The sequence below is a fragment of the Monodelphis domestica genome, chromosome 1, assembly GCF_027887165.1.
Source record: "Monodelphis domestica isolate mMonDom1 chromosome 1, mMonDom1.pri, whole genome shotgun sequence".
NCBI classification, from domain to species: Eukaryota; Metazoa; Chordata; class Mammalia; order Didelphimorphia; family Didelphidae; genus Monodelphis; species Monodelphis domestica.
In genome coordinates this window covers 14,903,618-14,928,172 of record NC_077227.1, presented here as the reverse complement: position 1 = coordinate 14,928,172, position 24,555 = coordinate 14,903,618, and the positions used below count along the sequence as shown (strand labels likewise).

Sequence of the window (24,555 nt, the reverse complement as noted above, 5' to 3'; positions counted from 1 at the left end):
CCCTCAAAACAAAAAGAGATAATAGACTATCTCTAGAATCAAGTACTTTTCTACCACCTTGCTTAGTATAGTGTCTAGAATGAGTATTTGCATTATAAATGTATTTTGACTAAATGAACTGATAAAATTCGGGGCTAAGTCTTATTTGGAAACTAACTCAATTAAGACTTCACACTCAGAGAAGATACTGCATTGGGACTGAGTATTATAAAAAAAAATATCCCATGGAATGAATTTTTAAGCTATCAAAGAATTTCAGAAAAGGTATAAAATTAATGATCTAAAGTCAGCCATGTTTTCCATCACAAATTCAATCAAGGACCATTTATTTAGTGTCTCTCATATTCCAGTCACTATGAAAGTCACTAAGGGAGGGCACAGCCCTCTAATGTATCATTATGCTTTTTGATTGTCGTTCATATTGGAGCATAAACCCTCTGTTGATAATTTCCCCAACAAACTGCAGTCTCTTTTCTTTGTTTTCCCCCCATTCTTTTATTATTAAATGGATAGCAATACTGAGCTAGTGTATAGTTTATCAAAATTTTAATTTAACCACCATGGGGTACCAGTAGGCACTTCCTTCATCCTTTTCAATGATAAGGATCTAGTCCCCTGATCAATCTGGAACAATCTGGGCTTCCTCCAATGTCAGAGTGGGAGATGACAAAGGGAAGAGTTCTAGACATGGAGGACCCTGAATGGAAATATTTAGGGTCAGGAGATGGAATATTCAGTTAAAAGGATAGCAAGGAGGCCAGTGTCCTGGATCAGAAATCACATGAGGGAGTGTGGAAAATTGTTCGATGGATATAGATATGAAAACAACTCTTCCACTCACAGGAAAATGGTCTAATGAAAAAAATAGAGAAACACACATACACATACGCACATATGCCTTCTGTCTTTAAAGGCATATTACCAATTAATGTCCTGAAGAAATACATTTATAAACCCAAGGAAGTATGAGGAAGCAATGTGAGTCACGACTTGCCCTGCTCAGTTCATGAAAATTAAGGAGAGATGAAAAAGAAGAAAATGGAAAAAAATAAATAAGACAAAACACCCCAAGGCATTTGGCCTTAAGTAACTTGAAACAACAACATTCAGCAAATGAAGAAAGCTGACAGAACTGTGTCTAGGATTTTTTAATAGTAGGTGACTGACTGTCCAACTATCTTGACTCAGCAGACAGGAGATAAAGGCCTCTATGTTTTGAGGTAGCTTTGTTAAAGCAGCATCATTGATGGTAACTTTACCAATAGTGTAATTATGCCTCTTTCCCTTATGCTGCAAATACCTGATAATGTAATTAAATAACATTTAATTTGTCTCTCTGAGGAAGTCTATTTGATACGTGGCACACTTTGGAAAGCCAGAGGCTGGAATGTCCAAACATTAGGAATATTCCACATTCAATTTTAATGCAAAGAATTACAGAATCATTGAAAACATGAGAAAGAAAGAAAGAAGCTAAAAAGAGAAGAATGGAAGAAAGAGAGGAAGGGAAGGAGAAAAGAGGGCTAGAAATAAGGGATACATGGAGGAAAGAAGATAGGAAGGATGGAAGGAAAGAAGGAAGGAAGTAGAAGAAGAATAGGAATATAGAAAAGAACATTTAAGGAGAAGAGAACACAAGAGAAAACAAGAAAAGAGAAGAGAAGGGAAGAGAATAAATAATTCTCATTAGGAGCCGCAATTGTCTCCATAAAGTCTGGTTTCATATGTTTTCATTCAGCCAAAACTTCAGGTAGAATCTCTCACCTAAGAATCCCAAGTATAATGTTGAAAGAATGTTGAATATTCATGAACTTAAATCTAATCTTCATTTTCTTTAATATTATTGTTCACAGTATTTTTATAATACTCTTTTATATCATCCTGTACAATCAATAAAACACTTTCCATGTATTGTTTTTATTTGGCCCTCTTAACCACCCTATATGATATGTGCTCTCAGTATCCCTGTTTTATACATTATAATAGTTAGCATTTACATAGCTTTTCAAGTATTGAACATTATATATGTATGTATTATATATAACTTATTTGACAGATGAGGAAGCTGAGACTGAGCAAGGTGAAATGATTCACTCAACACTCTAATCAAAGGATATCCAGTGGTATACAAAAGCTTGCTGTGACAAAGAGCTTTCTATTTGGTTCTCCAGAGTTAAATTCTTTCTACCAGAGATCACTTTGTGTCAGGCAGAAGAAACTATTGCAAATATTCATGTCATCAGTGCATGACTACAGATTCTAGTGGATTTTTCTCTCCTTTTCATCATCTCATCCTGAAAAAAAAATTTAGTCCAGATAATGTCACTATCCTGCTTCTAACTGAATAGTTCCTTTCTACTCATTTAAAGGAACTAAACATCATACAGTATTCCAAACATACTCTTCCACCTCTTCAGAGAAGCTTATAAAGTCACAATTTCATTCAGATGGTTTGTTCTATATTCATGGCCACAGTCTTTGTGGTGGCAAAAAATTGGAAAATGAAGGGTTATCCCTTGAATGGGGAATGGCTAAACAAATTGTGGTATATGATGGTGATGGAATATTACTACGTAGTAAGGATGATCTGGAGGATTTCTATATGAACTGGGAGAACCTCAATGAACTGATGCAAAGCAAAATGAGCAGAACCAGGAGAACATTGTACACAGAAAGTAAAACACTGTGGAACAGTCCCATGTAATTAATGTTGCTACTCGTAGCAATGCAACAAGCCAGGACACTCCTGAAGGACTTATGGGAAAAAATGCTAACCACATTGAGAAAAAGAACCATGGGAGTAGAAATGCAAAATAAAAACTTATTATATCGCTTATCACATGTAGATATGGGCATGTAATTTGAGGTTTAGGCTTTAAAAGATTTCTTTAAACTAAAAAACAATAATACGGAAATAGGTATCCAGTGACAACATATGTGTAACCCAGTAAAATTGCTTCTCAGCTCTGTGAAGAGGGAGTGAAGAAGGGAGGGAAAGGAAATGAATCATGTAAACATGGGAAAATATTTAAAAATAAAAGTTAATTTTAAAAAAGATGGCTTATTTTGCTGAATTCTTTACCCATTTCATTTATCTCTATTATAATTTTTGTTTTTTTGGAATAAGGGTCAAGGCAATGGAAATATTGTCAAAAATAGGTGAAAGAAAAAGATCTATGAAAATTGTTGAGAAAGAGAGAAACTGAAGGAGAAAAGAAAGAGAATTATGATCATTTCCTTAATCATCTATTCAAGATACCAAGTAATGTTGTATGTAATGAGGAACTTATTTATACCAAAAGGCTCTTTACAATCCCTCTTTAATTTCCTTAAGATCACGTAAAATCCTGACTGGGTATATAGAAACTCCTACAAAAAGAACATTTACCTCCCTATTAGATTACTTTGTTTATTAATGTATGACCATACTGAGTCCCTTGTTCTCTTTGTTCGTGTGTCCCAATGGCAGCAAGCTCTTTGCTTCAGCAGTTAACAACCTTTATCTCATTGTTTTTTTCTCCATTTCTGTTGGAGCCAATGCTTCTCTTTTTCTACCTAGCAAATAATATCTTGGCTCATCCAAACGGCTTTTGTATTATTTCTGTCTTCCAAGCATCTGGCACTCAAGGATCCTTCTTGGGACATTAATCCTGATGGAATATACACAATGGAAGTGGTGTTTCCATCTAATGCATTAAGCTTAACAGTGCAGACTGTAACGTGTTTACTTAACAATTCTCTGCCCAACATTGAAGCTGCCATTATACTTCCAATCCCATCTGCTTAACCTCCTTCAGTGAGCTCTGCCTTAACTAGGCTTTGTGACACCATAGGATATATTTAACAAATACTTCAGCTTCTACTCAAACAGACAGGTATGACTGCTGTTGGCAGAAGCTATTCCTTTAAAACATACAGAATGATAAGAGGGCAATGTGATTTTGTCTGCTCAATTAATCAGAAGAAATGGTTAAGTACTTACTACATGAAGCTGATTGTTTTAAGCTCTATGGAGAGCACTATTTAAGGGAAGTAACAATGCTGATAATAAAGAAAAATTATTTATTAGATGGTTACTAAATTCTTTGAAATGCATCATTCCTGGGGATGCAACAATAGCAAAAACAAAAACAAAAGCAAAACAAATACCTCTTTCTAGGAACTTAAGGGCTAAAGGGAAAGGTAACTTGTATATACCTAACAAATTGGAGTTAATCCCAGAGGTGAAAATACTAGAAATGAGGCAGATAAGAAAAAACCTCTTACAAAGAGCAGACTTTTGAGTTAAGAATTGAAAAAAAATCCAGGAGACAGATTGAGGAAGGAGAACATTCTAAGCCTAAGAAAGAGCTAGGAAAAAAACGGTATTGTGTGATGGAATGTCCAGTGTTCGAGACAGACAGAAAATCAGAGGTCCCTGGATCATGAATTCTGTGGAGGGGAATAAAGTATGTAAAGTCTAGAAAAGAACAAGCTTATGAAAAAATGTGGGTACCTCCTACTACCAGGAAAGAGAAATCACTCAGTTCAGAGTCAAATTCATAGATTACTCCACTATCCTAGGATAACAGTAATTCCTTTTGACTTACTTAAAAGAGTATATTTTTTTAAATCTTGTTATAAATCAAAATCAAATCTGACTCTAACTTGTGATCTTAGAGAGTTTCCTGAGCACAGAGTAGCCAAGTGATTTGGTCACCCAGCCAAAGAAGAATTCTATGAATTTAAATCTACTTGATTTCAAATGGAACTTTCTTCCCCATATTGAGGATACCTTGAGTCTAATATGTATAAAATGTGGTAGGATCTAATGGTTAGTTTGATTCAATCTTCTGGCAAAGGCAGGCATAGAAGTTTACCATCTTCCAACATCAGTGAATTGTCTTCTCATTCATAGGACAGAGCTCAAAATCTTAATGAACGGAGAACAAGTACTACCACACTTACGATAGATGTCCTTGATGGAGATGATTTGGGACCAATGTTTCTTCCTTGTGTCCTGGTGCCCAATACTCGAGACTGCCGTCCTCTCACCTACCAAGCAGCCATACCAGAACTGAGAACACCGGTAAATATACTCTGCTTTTATTCATCTCCCACTATAACTAAAAATAGGCATCAGTTCAAGATCTGAGCAAACCAAATGGGTAAGTAGAACAAAATTGGAAGCTTGGACATTTATTTCATTTTTTTTCTTATGGTTTGTTGTTTATAGAATCACCAAGAGGATAAGTACATGTCGCCTTCCAAAGAGATGTTAAGTAAGGTGGAAAGAACAAGAATGATATTTATTTATCAAAAATGAAATCAAAGACTTTTATATCTATTAATTCATTTTTCTCTATAGGCAAATCTTGATATGTAATAGATAATGTTTTGTGATTGTGATTGTGATTGTTGTTGTAGTTGTTTTAATTTCTTCCCAAAGTCCTCAAGCCCTTTTTTTAAAAGACTTAGGACAGAGCATGCCAGAAGCCACATTCAAAACATGCTTCACAATGCCTGAAAACATTGAACTTTTAAAAATTTGGACAAAATTTAGTACAGATATTGCACAAAAAGGAATGATAAAACATGTAGTTATTCAGTTCTGTATATGTAAGGCCTATTTTATTTCTTCATATCCTTAGAACCTATTATTTCACATTAATTATGTAAGATTAGTTTAATCTTTGATCAGATTTGGATGATCATCTGATCTAAAAGTTCATCAACTCTTCTTGGTCAGAAACCCCTTTAACCGTATGGACTCCTTCTATAAATGTTTTTAAAGACGAAAATAAAATACATATAATTACAAAAGAACTATTAATTATGAGGTACAATTTTCAGAATACATATTGATAGGTAAATAGGTAGCTCAGTGGAAAGAGCTCTGGGCCTGGAGTCAGGAAGACCTGAATTCAAATTCTGTTCAGACACTCATCCATTTGATACTAGGTTAGTCATTTAAACTATTTGCTTTAATCCACTGGAAAAGGCCATTGAAAACCATTTCCTTAGCTTTGCCAAGGAAAACCCATGGACAGTATGGTTCCTAGAGCCTTGAAGAGCCAAACATGACTGACTGAGTGAATAATAACAATATTGGTTGAACTTCAGGGACCACATCTGGGGTAGGGATTCCCTAATCTAGACCTTTCTTCTATCCCAAGCAGCATTAAGAATAAACCCTCCCCTCCTCTGGTAGGGAAATCTGAAGCAATACTCTTAAATATCAACATGGGCAAGATCCTGAGGAGGAAAGGATCAAACATTGAGAACCAGTTTATTCAAGGAGTTTCTATTCTATTCTATATTCTCTCTCTCTCTCTCTCTCTCTCTCTCTCTCTCTCTCTCTCTCTCTATATATATATATATATATATATATATATATATATATACATATAGAATATATCTATATTCTGGGATCACAGGGATAAACACTAATATAATGGCATTTAAAAAGGCTTTTGGTAAAAGCCAGTGCCAAAGAGAAGCCTTAAAGGCAGTTTAGGATTCTCAAGGTCAAACCAGGGAAGGAATGCATTCCTGGAACCTTGGATGGCCTGTATAAAGTCATGAGATGGAATCCTGAGTCTTGGAAACAAAGAGCTGGTGTGTCTGGGTCATCACTCCTTTGAGGGGCAGCTGTGTTGTATATTTCTGGAAATGTAGGAGGGAACCAGGCTGTGAAGGCCTTTAAATTGCCTGTAGTTGTTTTGTCATTTTTTCCATTATGTTCAATTCTTTGAGAAATTATTCAGGGTTTTCTTGGCAAAGATCCTGGAGTAGTTTGCCATTTTCTTTTCAAGCTCATTTTACAGATGAGAGAAACAGTAAGAATGTGACTTGCCCAGGATCACCCAGCCAGTAAGTATCTGAGACTAGATTTGAACTCAGGAAATAAGTCTTCCTGACTTAAGGTACACTAAATGCCCTAATTATGATGGTTTTTTTTTATCCTAGAGACAATATAGACTCACTAGAGTTTTGAGAATGAGATCAACTGTTAGATTTGTACTTTGGGGGGGAAATGTATTTTGACAGCTGGGTAAAAGATGAATTGGAGAGAATAAGAAGGAAATAATTTATTACATAGCTTCTTTGTGTCAGGCACTGTATTAAATGTTAGGTAATTTGATCCTCATAACAACTCTGAGTAATAGGAGCTGTTATTTTGATGCTTTTTAGTGAAGTCCTCATATCAGATTTCAAAGTGAGGAAACTGAGGCAGGTTAAATGAGTTATTTAGGGTCACACAGCCAATAAATACCTGAAGCTTATTTTGAACTCATATCTTCCTGACTCCAGACCTAGCACTTTATCTATAGTGCCATTGAGGTGCCTTTAAAGGAAGAGATTTGAAGCAATGAAGCCAGTTAGAAATTTATTACAAAAAAGGAACTTATCACAATAATTCAGTTAAAAGGTGAGAAGATTCTGAACAAGGTTGATTACTGGGGAAATGGAGGAGAAGAACTGGATGAAATGAAATGTCACAGAATTGGGAAACATAAGGATTAGGGGACTGATGGGATATTTGGTGTGAATGAAAAGGAGGTTTCAAGGTTGACACTAGTTATGTGTCCGAGTCCAGCTGGGAAGCCAAGAAGAGTGGGTTGGGGGGAAGGATGATTTATGTTTGGGCATGTTGAGTTTGAGTTGCTATTGGAATAGCTCATTTAAAATGTCTAATAGGCAGATCATAATGCCTTTCGCCTTGAATTAAGGAGAGGGTGACACTGCTCTTGGGGAGACGAAATCACCTGGTCTGGGTGAACTTCATTGTTGAGCCCTGCAAAAGCTGGCCAATGTCACTGAAGAAGAAATACATGAAATCTCATAGAAAATAGAAGAGATGCTATAAAAATGGAGAAGGACAATTATCTTGATCTTACATAAAAAAGAAAACAAGGAAGATGACATAGACTTTCATTCTTAAGTCAGTGACCTTAGAAAAATTCTAAAGACTCGCCGACTCAAAGGTTAGTGAAAATCCAGAAAGGTAATTGGTGACTTCCTTAAGTACAAGTCATGTCAGTCTGACCTCATTTCTTTTATTGATAGGAATAGGAAGTTTGGAGAAGGGAAAAATGCAAGGGACAGAGTTTCCATAGATTTGGGCAAATATTTCATAGTGTTTCTCATATTATTCTAATGGCGTTGACAAAGAGATGTGGACTGGACGATATCAGATGGGTTTAGACTGGTTTGATGTATGGATTCAAAGAATAAGAAGTCCAGGGTCAGGAGGAGAGGAATTCAGGGTGCAGGGCAGGAACTTGCTCCAGGAATTGTTACGTTGAACATGTCTCTCCATGACATGGATCAAAGCATCAGTAGAAAAATCACCCACTTTTCAGACTTGAATGAACAGCTAGCAGGCTGCATGACAGAGTCAGTATGCAAAAGTGTGTTGGCAGGTGAGAACATAGGGCTGAATCATAGGGATTTAACGTAATGTCTTTTACTTGGTTACAAAAAGGAAAAAAAAAACAACTCTACAAATGTACCATATGGGAGAAATGAATAGAGAACAGTTTCTTTTTTTTTTTTTAACCCTTACCTTCCGTCTTGGAGTCAATACTGTGTATTGGCTCCAAGGCAGAAGAGTGGTAAGGGTAGGCAATGGGGGTCAAGTGACTTGCCCAGGGTCACACAGCTAGGAAGTGGCTGAGCTAGAGAACAGTTTCTAAGAAGGATCTGGGGGCTTTTAGTGGATTGTGAACTCCATATGAGTCAACAATGTGCTAAGAGAGCTAGAAAGCCAAATTCATTCTGGCTTTGCATTAGGATAATTCCTCTCCTCTGCAATTGTCAGGCCTTACTCAAGATACCGGGTTCATTTTTGAGGACCAGAATTGAAGAAAGACATTGATAAGCTTCAGTGGCTAGAAAAGAAGAGGATGGTGCAGACAATTCATTCATGATATCAATTGCTTAGAGGGACAATGGATAGAGCACTAGCACCTGTCTGGAGTCAGGAAGACCTAAGTTCAAATTCTGCCTCAAAAACATTTCAGAAATTGGGGGGCAGCTGAGTAGCTCAGTAGATTGAGAGTCAGGCCTAGAGATGTGAGGTCCTGGGTTCAAATTTGGCCTCAGACATTTCCTAGCTGTGTGACTCTGGGCAAGTCACTCAACCCCCATTGCCTAGCCCTTCCCACTCTTCTGCCTTGGAGCCAATACACGGTATTGATTCCAAGATGGAAGGAAAGGAGTTAAAACAACAACAACAAAAAAAAAACTTGTAATATTTCATAGTATTAATTCTAAGATGAAAGGTAAGGGCTTAAAAAAATAAAAATAAAAAAATAAATGTGAAGAATGTAGGTTAAAATATTAACAATTCCTTATGTCAGTGACACATTCCTTATGTCAGTATGCAATGCATTATGGTTCTAAATTTCAGGAAACCATATCCAGAATTTTCTTGTATCTTTGATTGTTCTTGCCAAGAACAAGAAAATTGAGCAATAATGCCATAAATAATTGTGCTGGAGCTCATTCTACTACTATATGATCTGGCTCCTTTTTAGACCATTGATACAATAGTCAGCCATAGATTCCCTGTGAATTATCTGGACAATTAACAGGAGCCATAGACCTTCCAACATCTATGTCTGTGCTGCCTCTTCTTTGAATTCTCTTCTCCACTCCCATTTTCCATTAATGTTTCTAGGAAATTCCTACAGAGTTCAATCAGCCCAGACCCTTGCTATGAATCATGAGGGAACAAGCCATTTCTGTCAGCCAAACAGGACATGATGACTTTAATTACAGACTTACTGATCTTTTCCTGAATTAATTCTTCAAAAGTTTGACACTTACTAACCTTCTGTGTGAATTTCATGCATCCTGCCAATTACCGCAGTGGGAGTTTCTGACTAGAGAAACCATTTCGAGGTCTCTTGAAAGTGTGAAGCATTTTGTGGTTCAGAAAGACTTGGAGATGGTTAATCACTGCAGTGCTTAACAACTGAATGAGGATATGATGCTTAAATATCTACTTCAGAGGCCATGTTTTCAGTGGAAGTTGAAAGACTCAGGCAGGTACATTTCTAAAAACTAGGATGGAGTAAGAAAATGTAAGGGGACATACTTTAGAAACTATTTTTTTATTCCTTTTGAAAACTGCCGCTACCTAAGTGGAATTAGTTTGCCATTCCATAGAAAAGGGAAAAAAATTGACATTGACCCTAAAGTGATTGGAGAAGTGCTCCTTGTTACAGTTGTTAAGTGAGTACCTGAAAGTCAGTGACTACCAAAACAATTAACGAGATCATAGAATTAATGCTGGAAGGAACGTTGGGGTCATCTAACCTAACCTGCTCATTTTATAGATGAGAAACCATACCCAGAGAGTTTAAGAGACTTGTCTGAATACTCACAGCTTGCAAATGGCAGGAGAGGCAGGCTTTGAACTCAGGTTGCCTGACTCCTGACACATCTCTCTTTCTACTACTCATCATTGAAGTTGACTTTATTGCCTTTAAGATCCATTTTAGCTCCAGAATTATGATCCCATGATCCTCTGGTCCTATGATTTAGGCTATTTATTCAATCTACCTGACTCACATAAATGCATGCTAAAATGCCTCCAGCTTATTACAGATCATGGGGATTTGCTTCAGGATGGCAAATGGAACCCCTGGAGGGAAAAAGGTCCTTAAGGAAACTACAGAAACTTCCTTATTGTTGATTATTGGTAAGGCCAAATGGAAACCCTTGTTGCTGCATAAACCATCCCAGATTATGGAAACCACTCACTGCTTCTACCACAGTTTCCCCTCTTGCACTTTTGATTGCCTACAATGACTAACAGTCCTTGTATAACACATTCTCCCACCTTTGGGACCTTTCTTTGTGTTACTACTATATTCCCTCCTCATCTCTAGCTTTTAAAACCCCTAATTTTCTTCAGGACATATATGAAAATGCCAATGATGGGTCCAATCTCAGCTAGCAATACAATTTCCCATTGTTCGCAGAGCCAAGATAAATGTAATGAGATTCCTGAAGACATCATGAACTAACCTCATTTGGGTAATAACTATGCCTATTCTTTACCTCAGTCCATTTATTTTCCATCTGTGTCTTTTGCAGCTGCCCCAGTGGGTTAAGAAAGTATAAATCAGGGTGGTCAAAAGGATTCCGTCAATATATCAAATGGGTATCCTGGCATTGCTATGCATGATGGCCAAGAGGAGATTATATGCTCACAGGGAAAGTGGCTCATATAATTACTATTCAAAAGAGAAATGTCCATTCACACTGAGCCCTTACCCGCCATGTTTATCATCCTCCAGAGAACTCTTTAATTCCATTTCATTACTGTCAAAGGCCATTGGAATAGATGATTCTGCTCCTTTTGTCAGATAATCTAGAACCCCATCATGGGCTACCTCAGACTTTAAGCTTGGGAAAAGATAGAAACTATTAATCAGGTTCTTCATTATTCATCATAAATGAGAAAAGAAAGACACAATGCATGGATCAATTTGAAACAAAAATGCCATTTAAAAGAAAAATAGAATTATTTTTAATTCTCTTTGTAAGTCAATTTAGTATCTATATTGTTGTGTATATACGCATGCATGCAACTTTATACACAATCTATATATTAACAAAATATACATATGTGAAGGCAATTCACATAGAAAATCTTATATAAATTTGACATCAGTGATTTCTTTACATTGCTATGAGGGCTTGTCTTGTTTCTAGCTGACTACATCCCTAATGAAACTGAATTTTCATCTCTCTCTCTCTCTCTCTCTCTCTCTCTCTCTCTCTCTCTCTCTCTCTCTCTCTCTCTCTCTCTGTCTCTGTCTGTCTTTCTCTGTTTCCCTGACTGTCTTTTTTCTTCATTCAGATAGTTTAAGAATATAATTCCCCCTTCTAAATTGCATCATAGTCAGAATTCCATATAGATGGACCTTTGTTTCATCCAGGAGTAAGCTGATTGATCTGGTCTCTTTTCATTTTCATTATAGTCTCTTTTTATAGCTCTTAAGCAACTTCAAAACTGATCACTGTATAATGGCTCCACTGCTGATAGTGAAAAAGAACTAATTTTTATGGAGATAGTGATTTGTCCTCTCCAGATATACTCCTGGACATTTTTAAATAATCTGGTTCCAATTGTGGGTCACAAGAAACTCTCCTCAATCATCATCCTTTTTTTTTATCCAAATATATAGGATGTTTTTGGGGTTTTTTAATCAATAATATTGCTCACAATCTCCTCCCATCATCCTTCATAGAGTTTTGCAGATATGATAAATATTTGGTGATCCTTGATTATATTCATGACTATCCTCAGTAAAGTCCAACTTTTTTCCTCCTTGGGTTAATCTTTAGATTGTTTGGGTTTCTTCACTGTAATTACTTTAAATCCATTATACTTTGATTCAAAATGTCAATAATTCATAGTTATATCTGTTCTCTTATCCATTTCCCACTCTTCAGAATCAAAGTAGATGAAATGAACAATGAATGATAGCAGAGCCATTTTATAGATTTGTAGAATATTGTCATGATCATTCTGAACTTCTTCCCACATTAATGACCAATTCCTAGACAATGTACTAGATTTAACACCAGAAAACCTTCATTCTTGACTTTTTCACATGCTGTGTTGAAATGAGTTAACCTCTCTGGTTGCAATTTCCTCATCTCTAAAATCATTTGGTTTAATTAGGCAGCCTCTAATATTCCCACCAATTCTAGAGTTTTGATCTGATAATCCTAAAATGGAATCAGTTTTATTTTTACTTTCTTATTGGGTATTGAGTATGTTCTGTGCCTTCCAATTCACTTAGAAATTGTTTATGCTATATATGACTTTTGTATGATCCTTGAATCTTTGGCTTGCTCCTTCAACCATAAGTAATCATTTCTAATGCGTTTTTTTCTCCATCTTTTCCACATCCATCTTTGCATTAAAATCATGATATTAGAATGTCTAGCTTAATTTTATTATTAAGGTGTTTTCAAGTTCTTCATTGACTTTTTCTTCCTCTCTCCAGGCTCCCTATAACAGACATTGGTATACATATATTGCATTTTTCTTCATGGTCTTTTCCCTTAAGTTCATGACAAATATTTGTGAACAGGACACTTAATTATACCCGGGGTTTTTAATCCAGTGCCTTGATAAATATTTGTTTTCATAGGGTTTTAAATCATCAATTAACTTTTACTCATATAAATAATGTGTTACATATTTAATTTAGATTAAATGATAAATATATCAATGAATTTGATTTTAATTATTAAAGGTTACTCTAAATATGTGTCGAAATTTCTTCTCAAAGTTATATGGGCAGTCTGGGTCGAGATAATTGGCATCTTCTGAAAATTAAAAAAAAAAAAACAACAGAACTCAACTTGACTAGGTAAGAATAAAAAGAAGCCTTGATAATTTAATATATCATCGGATCCTGATCTCTTCAATATGAGGACTCCCACCCCTTCCAAATGGTGTACTTAACATCTAATCTATGATCCCATATGATTTTCATCCACATCTTCCTTTTAATCATCAGCAGCACACCTACACAGCATCCTGGGAGTCTTCTTCTCATTCTCTCTCTCTCTCTCTTTTTTTTTTTTTTGCCTCTCATTCTCTTGACATGACCTAAATCCCACTGAAGCATGTAGGCTCTCTTTCTAGTGTTCTTCATTCTAACCATATGGCCAGTCTACCTTCTTTTCCAGCCCTATCACTTTGATTATAAGAACAGCCTTCAAATTCAAGTTCTTCTGAGGTTCTTGGTTGGTTATATGTTGCAAGTTATTCACAGGCACCATGTAACTTTGGTTCCTTTGTGACATAGCAGTTCAAATATACTGGCTTTCAGGAAAACCTTTCCCCTTGCCAGAATAATACATATCCCAAAACTTCTTCACAGATGGTTATAATACTTTGTGACTCCTATGGCTAAATAGGGCATTAGATTTGAAAGGCTAGCACAAGTTTGGACAGGGCAAAGGTCTTTTAGTGATCCTTTCTAGGTACTGAGTTTTGACCAAATACCTATCAGACTGATCATCAGCCATCTTTGCAATTCTATACTTCAAAGGCCATTACTTAAAGCTTGTCACCTGAGAAAGTGTCAATATCTACACTCACTAAAGGAAGTGCTATGCCAATGCCTCCTCCCATTGTCTCCAGTGTGCCTCCACCCTATCTTTCCAATAATATCAATTTGGACTTTGTAGTATCCGAGGCCATGGGGAGCTGCTGACAATTTCTGAGCATGAATAGAACACATTAATCTGGTGACTGTGTAGAAGAAAGATTGGAGTGGTAAGAGACTGAAAACAAGACAGCAATTTAGAGTCAATTGTAATAAACTAGTCTAGAGATGGTGGCTAAGTAAATGGAGAGAGAGGAACATAAGTGAGAAAATCCATAAAGGTAGAATTGATAAGTCCTTGTACATATATAGATAAGAGCTAATATTTCATAATAATGATGTCAATAATGAAAAAAACTAATATTTTAAGGAACTTTAAAATTTCCAAAGCACTTAATGAATATCTCTTTTGATCCTAAGAAAAATCCTCCAAGGTGGATACTACTGCAAACTTTATTTTATTTATAGATAAAGAGGCTGAAAAGTTTAATAATTTCCCCATTTTCACACAGCTACCAAGTGTCTGAGGCTGGATTTGGACTCAGATCTTCCTGATTTCAGGGATCATGCTCTATCGATCTTACAATTTAGTTGCTTCAAATGCACTTTTCCTAGGGCTTTACAGTTCATAAAGTGTTTCTATGGTCTTCTAGGATTACTATTATTATGTCATTTTATATCCAGTATACTAAGGGTCTAGGAGGTTAAATCAGTTAAGCATACTCCCCCAGCCTTTGTTGTTTTTCAGTCTTTCTAGTCATTTCTGCCTCTTTGTGACCCCATTTGAGGTTTTTTTGGCAAAGATACTAGAGAAGTTTGCCATTTCCTTCACCAGCTTATTTTTCAGCTGAGGAAATGGAGGCACCAGTGTTAAGTGATCTGTCTAACTACTAAGTGTGTGTAGCCAGATTTGAATTCATTTACATGAGTCTTCCAGACTTCAGGCCTGGCACCCTGTCTTTTGAACCACCTAGCTACCAGTCTCATAGCTATTATGTGCCAAACATAGGATTCATATTCAAATCTATCCTAGATGTAAGTTCAGTGCTATTTTCATAACACTAAAGTGCCTCTGAAAGTTCCTATAAGATGTCCGACCTAGTGTTGGACAGGACTGCTCTCCTTTGTCTCATAGCTTGTCATAAAAGGCAGTTCTATAAGTCTGGAATTGTTTCCTCATAATGAACTTGCACTGGATTATAATGACCAATCATTCTGTCTAAACAGTCTAAACTGTACCATGCTCTCTCCCTTCTAATCCTTCCTCAACTAGAAAAGTGTTCTCTCTCTCTCTCTCTCTCTCTCTCTCTCTCTCTCTCTCTCTCTCTCTCTCTCTCTCTCTCTCTCTCTCTCTCTCTCTCTCTCTCTCTCTCTCTCTCTCTCTCTCTCTTTCTCTCTTTCTTCACTCTCTCTCTCTGTCTGTCTCTCTCTCCCCCTTTCTCTTCCTCCCTCTCTCTCTCTCTCTCTCTCTCTCTCTCTCTCCCTCTCCTCCTTCTGTCTGTCTGTCTGTCTGTCTGTCTGTCTCTCTCTCTCTCTCTCTCTCTCTCTCTCCCTCTCTCTTTCTCTCTCTCCCTCTGCTCTCTTTCTCTCTCTCTCCCTCTCCTTCATTCTCTCTCTCCATCTTTTCTGTTTTTCTCTCTCTCTCTCTCCCTCTCCTCCTTCTGTCTGTCTGTCTGTCTGTCTGTCTGTCTGTCTGTCTGTCTCTCTCTCTCTCTCTCTCTCTCTCTCTCTCTCTCTCTTTACCCCCCCCATTTCTCTTCTTCCCTCTCTCTCTTGTGGAGTGTACATGTGTCAATGTATGTGTATATGTATTAAACTATGCCATGGATAGACATTGTTATTCTTCAAATCATATATATATATATATATATATATATATATATATATATATATATATATACACACACATATATATGCTGTAGATAGTGCTCACCACAGTGCCTTCTTGTGTTCTCTTTAAGGCCCCTCTCCTGCTTTTTGTGATTTTTTTTTAAAGATTACCAATGTCATTTTATCTATCACCTTTTCAAGATCTTTTTTTCCCCCGACATCCCATGGAGTTTACATTATGCTAGTTACCTGGCTCCTTGAACTTATTCAAAGCCTCCAGGTGATCCTTCATCTTCCCCTTCATGATTAGGGATTTAACAGAAGCAGAAAATTTCACAGTTTCACATCAGTAGTCCTCTAATCTAACACAATCTGTAAAAGGAAATCCCCCTATAACATGCCTAAGGGATAATCATTCAGCCTTTGCATAAAGATCACTAATGAGGAGGAACAGATTCTTCCCAAGGCATGTTGACTGGCTCTAATTGTTAGGAAGATTGGTTTGGTTTGGTTTCTCTTTCCTCTTCTCCCACATCAAATCTAATTGCACTTTACAGCTTCTTCCCACTGTTTTTAGTTCTCTCCTCTGGGACCAAAGTAAATGATTCTTTTTATCCATCTATGTGACAGGCCTTCAAGTAAGTAGAGACAGTTGTCAGGATCTCCTTAGCCTCCTCTTCTCTAGGCTAATCACCTGTATCTCCTTCTGTCATTTCTCATGTGGCATAGACTCCAAGCCCCTCCCCTTTCTGGTTAATATCATCTTGATTTCCTGTAGCTGATTGATATCTCTCTGAAAATATGAGATCCAGAGCTGGACTGGGGCTTGTAGATCTGACCAAGGCACTATGTAATGGGGCTCTCTCTTTACTACTCCAGGACCCTGTGACCCTGCAGTGAACAGGACATAGATGGTGTTAGATCATTGCCTTGATATATTCTTGTTGACTCCTATTATCCTGTGATCTACTAAAATTATGAGCTTTACTTTTCTTCTGTCTAGTCAAGTAGCCACCATTTTCTCTTGGGAAGCTGATTTTTGAAATCACCTTCAAAATTGAATATTGATTCCTATTAAATGCCATCCTATCCAAATGACCCCAAAACTACTGTCTGTAAGGAGATAGATCTGAATATTAATTGAGATAGATGGACATATGGACATGGCTTCATTGTGCCATAGAGTGTGCTTCCATTCCACTCCCAGTCTGGGATTATCTGGAAATTTGATAGTTTGTTATCTCTGCCTTGATCTAGGGCTCAACACAGATCAGACACATTAAATAGCTGTTGAGTTGAATTTATTCAAGTCATTGATCAAAATATTTAATAACAGAAATCGAGCACATCTTTTATTTGTTTGACCCCATGACGGAGTAGTGCTACAATAATGACCTTTAATTCAAAGGAACTTTACTCAGATCCTGCTGCTCACAGTAATTACCTCTGGGATATTCAGCAAGTCACTCTACCACCACAGGCCTCAGTTTCCTCACATGAAAAATAAAGAAGATGAGCTAGATCTACTTAAAGGTTTATTGCAATGCTATGTCTGTGATTGTCTATGCTTGTTGGTTAGACAAAGGTGGCATCTTTGTGCACATGGTGGTGGTCAGTGTGCTATAAGACAGTCAGGAAGAGAGGGCCCCAATCCAGCCTCAGATAATTATTAGCTCCATGACCCAGAGCAAATGGTTTAACTTCCCTTTGCCTCAGTCTTCTCATATGTAAACTGGAGATAGTAATACCACCTATTTGTTGTGAGATAATATTTGTACAGAGCTTTGCCAAACTTAATGCCAATTGCTCTTGCTTTTGATTTTATTGTTACCTCCAGCATAGGAGTATAATACATTAAAAAGGCAATGAAGGGAGCAGCTGGGTAACTCAGTGGATTGAGAGACAGGCCTAGAGATGTGAGGTCCTGGGTTCAAATTTGGCATCAGACACTTACCAGCTGTGTGACCCTGGGCAAGTCACTTGACCCCCATTGCCTAGCCCTTACCATTCTTCTGCCTTGGAACCAATACACAGTATTGATCCCACGATGGAAGGTGAGGGTTTTTTTAAAAAGGGAATAAAACCTAAAACAGTTTACACATACCCCACCCTCAACCCACCCCAACATGTTCCTTCTGATCCAGACTGAATGACACAGAATCTTTGCTTCTTTGAACTATGAACTGAGAAGAATTTGGAGGATGGAGATTTTGAAAGCAAAAGTATTTCGTGCTCACATGGGTGCTCTGTCAAATATTAATTGGTATTAAAGGGTACAGGAAGTAATAATAATCCCCTACTTACCTCACCGGCATAATGTGTGGCCAAGGGAGATAATGAAAATATTAGTAAAACCTCTAAGCTCTTCCTGAGAACAGCTGCTGGATAATTGCATGAGACAGTGCTTAGATTCAGTCTGAAAGGATTAAACTCTCCAACCTGTGTTATCACTTCTTCCTTGAAGCATGTTATCGATTATTCTTTTCCGCATTGATTGCTTTCTAGCCTACAGATATCTATTGTTCCCATAGACCAAGTATTCATTTTCAAATTTGAAGATGCTTTTGTTGCATTTGAGTATGTAATGTCTTTAGGTTACCTCTAATGCATCTGACATTTTAAAGTAAATGAGCAAAAACTCCTGCTCTGGTCAGGAGAGGCAGTCACTCAGACAGCATCCAAAATTCACCAACTGGGAGTCACTTCTAAGAAATAACTGGTCATGAACCAAAAATGTTCATACAAGTACACAATCAGTAGAAAATAGATCTATCTGGTCCTCATGGAAACCATCCTGTCGCTTTAATTTACAAGGGCTATTCTTTGTTGTAAAGGGAAGCTATGTGCACAATGGTTGGAGTACTAGCCATCGAGTCAAAAAGACTCATCTTCCTGAGTTCAAATCTGGCTTCAGGAACTCACTAGATGTCTGACCCTGGACAAGTCATTTAAGCCCCAATTTCTCATCTATAGAATGAGCTGCAGAAGGAAATGGCAAACTTCTTCAGTGTCTGCCAAGAAAACCCCAAAAAGGGTCACAGAGAGTCGGACATGACTGAAAGGTGTACTATAAGCAACAGAGGACCTGAGCAAGGTACAAACTTATTATTTTATTTGTCTCTCCAGTGATTACCAACATGGTTTCCACATCATATGAGATTAATGAACTTTTTATTCGTTTATTCATTCACTTATTTATTCATTATTTCATCTAATGTAACTTCCTTATTTCATAATGAGGAAACCAATGTCCAAATAGGTGGACTTGATTGTTTTTTAAACCCTCGCCTTCCATCTTGGAATGAATACTATGCATTGGTTCCAAGGCAGAAGAGTGGTAAGGGCGAGGCAATGGGCATTAAGTGACTTGCCCAGAGTCACACAGCTGGGAAGTGTCTCAGGTCAGTTTTGAACCCAGGACCTCCCATCTAAAGGCCTGGCTCTAAATCCACTGAGCTACCCAGCTGCCCCCTAGACTTGATTTTTAGAATAAATCACAACCTAGTTTTCCAGCTGTATTCTTAATTACTCTCCTTCATTTATACTACTTCCTGATCATATGGGCCTGCCCAATCTTCTTCATTCCTGGTATTTTACATTTCTTTTCCATAGCTTTTCCCTGATTCTCCCATATTCCTGGAATTCTCACTACCTCCTCACCTCTGCTTCTTAGAATCCCTAATTGTTGTTGGACTTTTTGTTTGTATGTTTTTGTTTTCTTTTCCCCCAGGACTCAGCTCAGCAATTCAAATGGGCTCTCACTGTAGCAAGGTATAATCCATTGATGATTCTACTCACCATAGCAAATTTCCAAGCTTTCCATTCTCCTCAAATATCCCACAGCCTCCCCTCCCCTATTTTCTTAGTGGAGAACCTTGCCTTGTTCTCTTGAAAAATCCACACCATTCTTCTCCTTTAATTCTCATCTCACAATACCAAAAGGGTTTTTGCTACTATTTCCTCTTTCATCCCCTCTTCTGTGAAAAGGTGGCCTTCCTCATTGTTAAAGCTAAGTCCTCTAATTCCCCAGGTAATGAATCATTTCTGGGAGATTGTTGCTTCTTTTATCCCTACTCTTTTGCTAATCTTCAATTTCTCTCAGTCTCCTAGATGTTTCTTTACTCTCTACCAACAGGACTAAGTCTCTTTTATTATAAACAAACAAAACCTCTTGATCTATTTGTTCACATTAACAATCATCCTATATCTCTCCTTCAATTTCACAGCTAAACCCCTTCAGAAGGCCATGGATGAGTCTACTTTCTTTCCACTCACTCTCTTAACTCCTCATCATTTAACTGAAATTGTTCTCTCCAAGGGTACTGATTCCCTACTTGCCAATTTAAACACCTTCTCAGAATTCATTTCTCTTGATGTCTGTGAAGCTTTTTACACTGTCATTCTCCTTGATGCTGTATTATCTCTCCTAGCTGTGCTTCTACTTGTCTGGCCATTCCTATAGTCTCTCTTTTACTTAATCTTCATCTAGGACATTCTCAGGGATATTCTGATAATCACAAATATTCCCAAGGTTCTGCCCTGGGCCCTTTTCACTTTGTTCTATTTCACACTATTTCACTTTTATCAACCCCTATGGATTTAATAATCCTCTCTATGAAGATGACTAATTATCCAGCCCTCACCTCTCTCCAATGTCATTTCTCACATCTTTGGTAGCCTTTTAAACACCTTTAGATAGTTTAAACCCAACACTCATTCTAATGGACCCATTATCTCTTCCCAGTAACCCATTTTCTAACTTCTCTATTATTCTCAAAGGTACCACTGTCATCCCAGTCAAAGAGATTCATAATCTTGGTGTTTTCTTTAGCTCCTAATTTTCACACTCAATATCCAATCTATGATCAAATCTTCTGAGTTTTCCCTTTGTAACATCACCCATATGTACTTCCTTCTCTCTTCTGACACTGCAATCACCCCACTAATTTTTTATAGCATGTTTTATAGCATGACTTTTTGGTCTTCTTGCCTTAAGTCTACCTCAGTTCTAATGCTGCTACTCAGCTGTAAAACTGATATTCTAGAAACTACAATGACTCCCTATTAGTTTTAGGGCATCTTCTCTTTCACAGTAAAAGTCTGTATAATATGATACCTTTCTAAATTTCCAGTTTTATTACACCATATTCCCCATTACCATGTCCTTTGTAATCCATTGACATTTTCCTCTTTTCTGTCCCTTGCTTGCAATCTGCCATATCCTGACTGGATATTTTCTCTCACTTCCTCATGCGTACAATGCCCTCCCTCTTCTCAAGTCTGAAGTTCTGATTTTCCTTCAAATCCTAGCTAACATCTTACCTAGTGTCTTCCTCCTGAGATCATCTCCAATTTATCCTGTCTATATCTTGTTTGAACATAGTTCTTTTCATGTTCTGTCTCCCATTTGATTAAAAAGAATTGTTTCAATCCTTTTTTTTTTTGTATCCCCAGCATTTAGTGCAGTGACTGGCACATAGAAGAAGCTTCAAAAATGCCACTTGGTTGATTAATGAAGCCCTTCTTTCACTTTGTATTTCTTTCCCAGAACCTAGGACAGTTCTTGGCACATAGTAGGTTGTATAATAAATTTTTGTGTATTCATTGATTGCTTAAGCTTCTGAAGTAGAGAGTGGTAGAGGAGAGATTTCTAGTCAAGTGCTGTCGCTCCAACCACAGACTTCATTCCACTGAGACAGGCCACTTACCCATGGGATCATCCTTCATTAAAGCTGAAGGGGACAACAAAGACCATCTACTCCGTTGTCGTCACTCTTCAGAGGAAGAAACTGGGGCCAGGAAACACACAGCTTAGCCAACTGACAACCTTATCCTGAAGCTTAGATGTCCTCAAGTGTGGAGCATAGTACAAATCTAATTCTTACCCAGTGTTTCAATTCTAAGATCACATTGTTTAGGATTCAGCCCAAATGTCAATGAAAATGTATTAAACCCTTATTATATACAAGATCCTGGGATAGGAACTAAACAGATGAAAATGATACTACTACATCCTATTATAGAGGAAACAGCTTTTTCATAGCTAAATAACTACAAAAGAATATGAAGAGAGAGAAAACAGGGAAAATTAGGATGATCAGGAAGGGATCCCTGTAGGAGGTCACACCTGGGCTGATTCTTTTTTTTTTTTAACATTATTTTTATTTGGTCAATTTCAAACATTATTCCTTGGTTACAAAAATCATTTTCTATTCCTCCCTCCCCTAACCACACCCCTCCCATAGCCAATGCACGATTCCACTGGGTATTACTTGTGTCCTTGATCAGAACCTATTTCCATGTTGTTGGTATTTGCATTAGGATGATCATTTAGAGTCTCTCCTCAGACATGTCCCCTCAACCCATGTGATCAAGCACTGGTTTTTCTTTGGTGTTTTTACTCCCACAGTTTTTCCTCTGAATGCAGATAGTGTTCTTTCTCATAGATCCCTCCAGGTTGTTCAGGATCACTGCATTGCCACTAATGGAGGAGTCCATTACATTCAATTGTACCACAATGTGTCAGTCTCTGTTTACAATGTTCTCCTGGTTCTACTCCTCTCACTCTGCATCACTTCCTGGAGGTTGTTCCAGTCTCCATGGAATTCCTCCACTTTATTATTCCTTTGAGCACAATAGTATTCCATCACCAACATATACCACAATATGTTCAGCCATTCCCCAATTGATGGGCATCCCCTCGTTTTCCAATTTTTGGCCACCACAAAGAGCGCAGCTATGAATATTCTTGTACAAGTCTTTTTCTCCATTATCTCTTTGGGGTACAAGCCAGCAGTGCTATGGCTGGATCAAAGGGCAGACCATCTTTTATCACCCTTTGGGCATAATTCCAAATTCCCCTCGAGAATGGTTGGATCAATTCACAAGTCCACCAGCAATGCCACTTTGCCACATCCCCTCCAGCATTCATTACTTTCTGCTGCTGTCATGTTAGCCAATCTGCTAGGTGTGAAGTGATAACTCAGAGTTGTTTTGATTTGCATCTCTCTGATTATTAGAGATGTAGAACACTTCTTCATGTGCTTATTAATAGCTTTGATTTCTTTATCTGACTGCCTATTCATGTCCCTTGTCCATTTATCAATTGGAGAATGGCTTGATTTTTTTGTACAATTGATTTATCTCTTTGTAAATTTGAGTAATTAGATCTTTGTCAAAGGTTTTTGTTATGAAGATTGTTTCCAAATTTGTTGCTTCCCTTCAATTTTGGTTACATTGGTTTTGTTTGTACAAAACCTTTTTTAATTTAATGTAATCAAATTTTTTTAATTTACACATTTTGTGACTCTTTCTATGTCTTGCTTGTTTTTAAAGTCTTTTCATTCCCACAGGTCTGACATGTATACTATTCTGTGTTTGCCTAATTTACTTATAGTTTCTTTCTTTATGTTCAAGTCATTCACCCATTCTGAATTTATCTTGGTGTAGGGTATGAGGTGTTGATCCAAGCCTAATCTCTCCCATACTGTCTTCCAGTTTTCCCCACAATTTTTATCAAATAATGGATTTTTATCCCAAAAGCTGGGATCTTTGGACTTGTCATAGATTGTCTTGCTGAGGTCACTTACCCCAAGCCTATTCCATTGATCCTCCTTTCTGTCTTTTAGCCAGTACCAAAGGAATATGAGAACAAGTTTTGCTTGAATGTCCATATTTTTGAAAGATTTTTTTTTCCAGTGGAGATGGGGAGAAAAGAAACACTTATTCATTGAAGGCAAAACAAATTTAAAATAAAGGAAAGCTTTGTAGAGAGGAAAATGAATTCAAAGAGGGCAGGTGACATTTTTATGGTCTCTGGTAGTAAACAGAAGACTAAGGGCTTGAACCAAAAGCTTCTGACTCTTTGCTCATTGTTTTCCTTGCAGTATCCAGTCACAGTATTTCTTTGACTGTTATAGGCATCTAATTTTGGCATGCATGGTCTGCCTCCAGCCATACTATGTTTGCTTGAACTTATTCTCATGTATAGAATAAATAACCCTGACATCAGAGACCTCTGTTCAACACTAGCTCAGTCCATTCAATCAGTTTGAATAGACCACTAGGAGAATTCTAGATAAACTATTTCTCTGCTACCCTTAATGGAATGCATAATTGTTACTTTATAAATGCACGTATATATGTGTGTATTATGTGTATGTGTGTGCGTAAAACTGCTAAGCTCTATAAGAATTAATTTTTAATGGCTTTAAAAAAATAAACTTGCTTCATAACCTTGATAAGGGAGAACCCTGGAGGGTCAAGGACCAGAGGACCACGGATGCTTTATGAGGATCTCTTAAAGGAACTGGACTTCTATCATGTACTAAAAGAGATTAGTCTTGTTCTGCTTGCTCCCAGAGGATAGAACTAAGAGCAATTACTCTAAGGTTCAATGAAGCTAATTTAGATTTGAAGGCAGGACAAATTTTCTAATAATCACATTTTGAGAACTAAGTTTTGCAAAGCATTTTTATATTTTCTTTACCTCATTTTCTCTCCATATCAACAATAATAGGTAGGTGCAGTTATAACCTCCCTGAGAATTTCCAGAGGAGGCAAATATTGATTCCACGATGTGCTCAGACTAACACAGCTT

The 24,555-nt window shown here is 37.3% G+C and overlaps 1 protein-coding gene across 2 annotated transcripts in view; it reads left to right on the top strand.

Moving 5' to 3' along the window:
- PCDH15 (protocadherin related 15) overlaps positions 1-24,555 on the top strand; it is a 1,570,906-nt gene that overhangs the window by 1,007,791 nt on the left and 538,560 nt on the right. For both annotated transcript variants that reach the window (XM_056795634.1, XM_056795629.1), the window contains one exon: positions 4,898-5,068. In XM_056795634.1, coding sequence (XP_056651612.1) covers positions 4,898-5,068 — 171 coding nt within the window. The remainder of the gene's footprint in view (positions 1-4,897; positions 5,069-24,555) is intronic.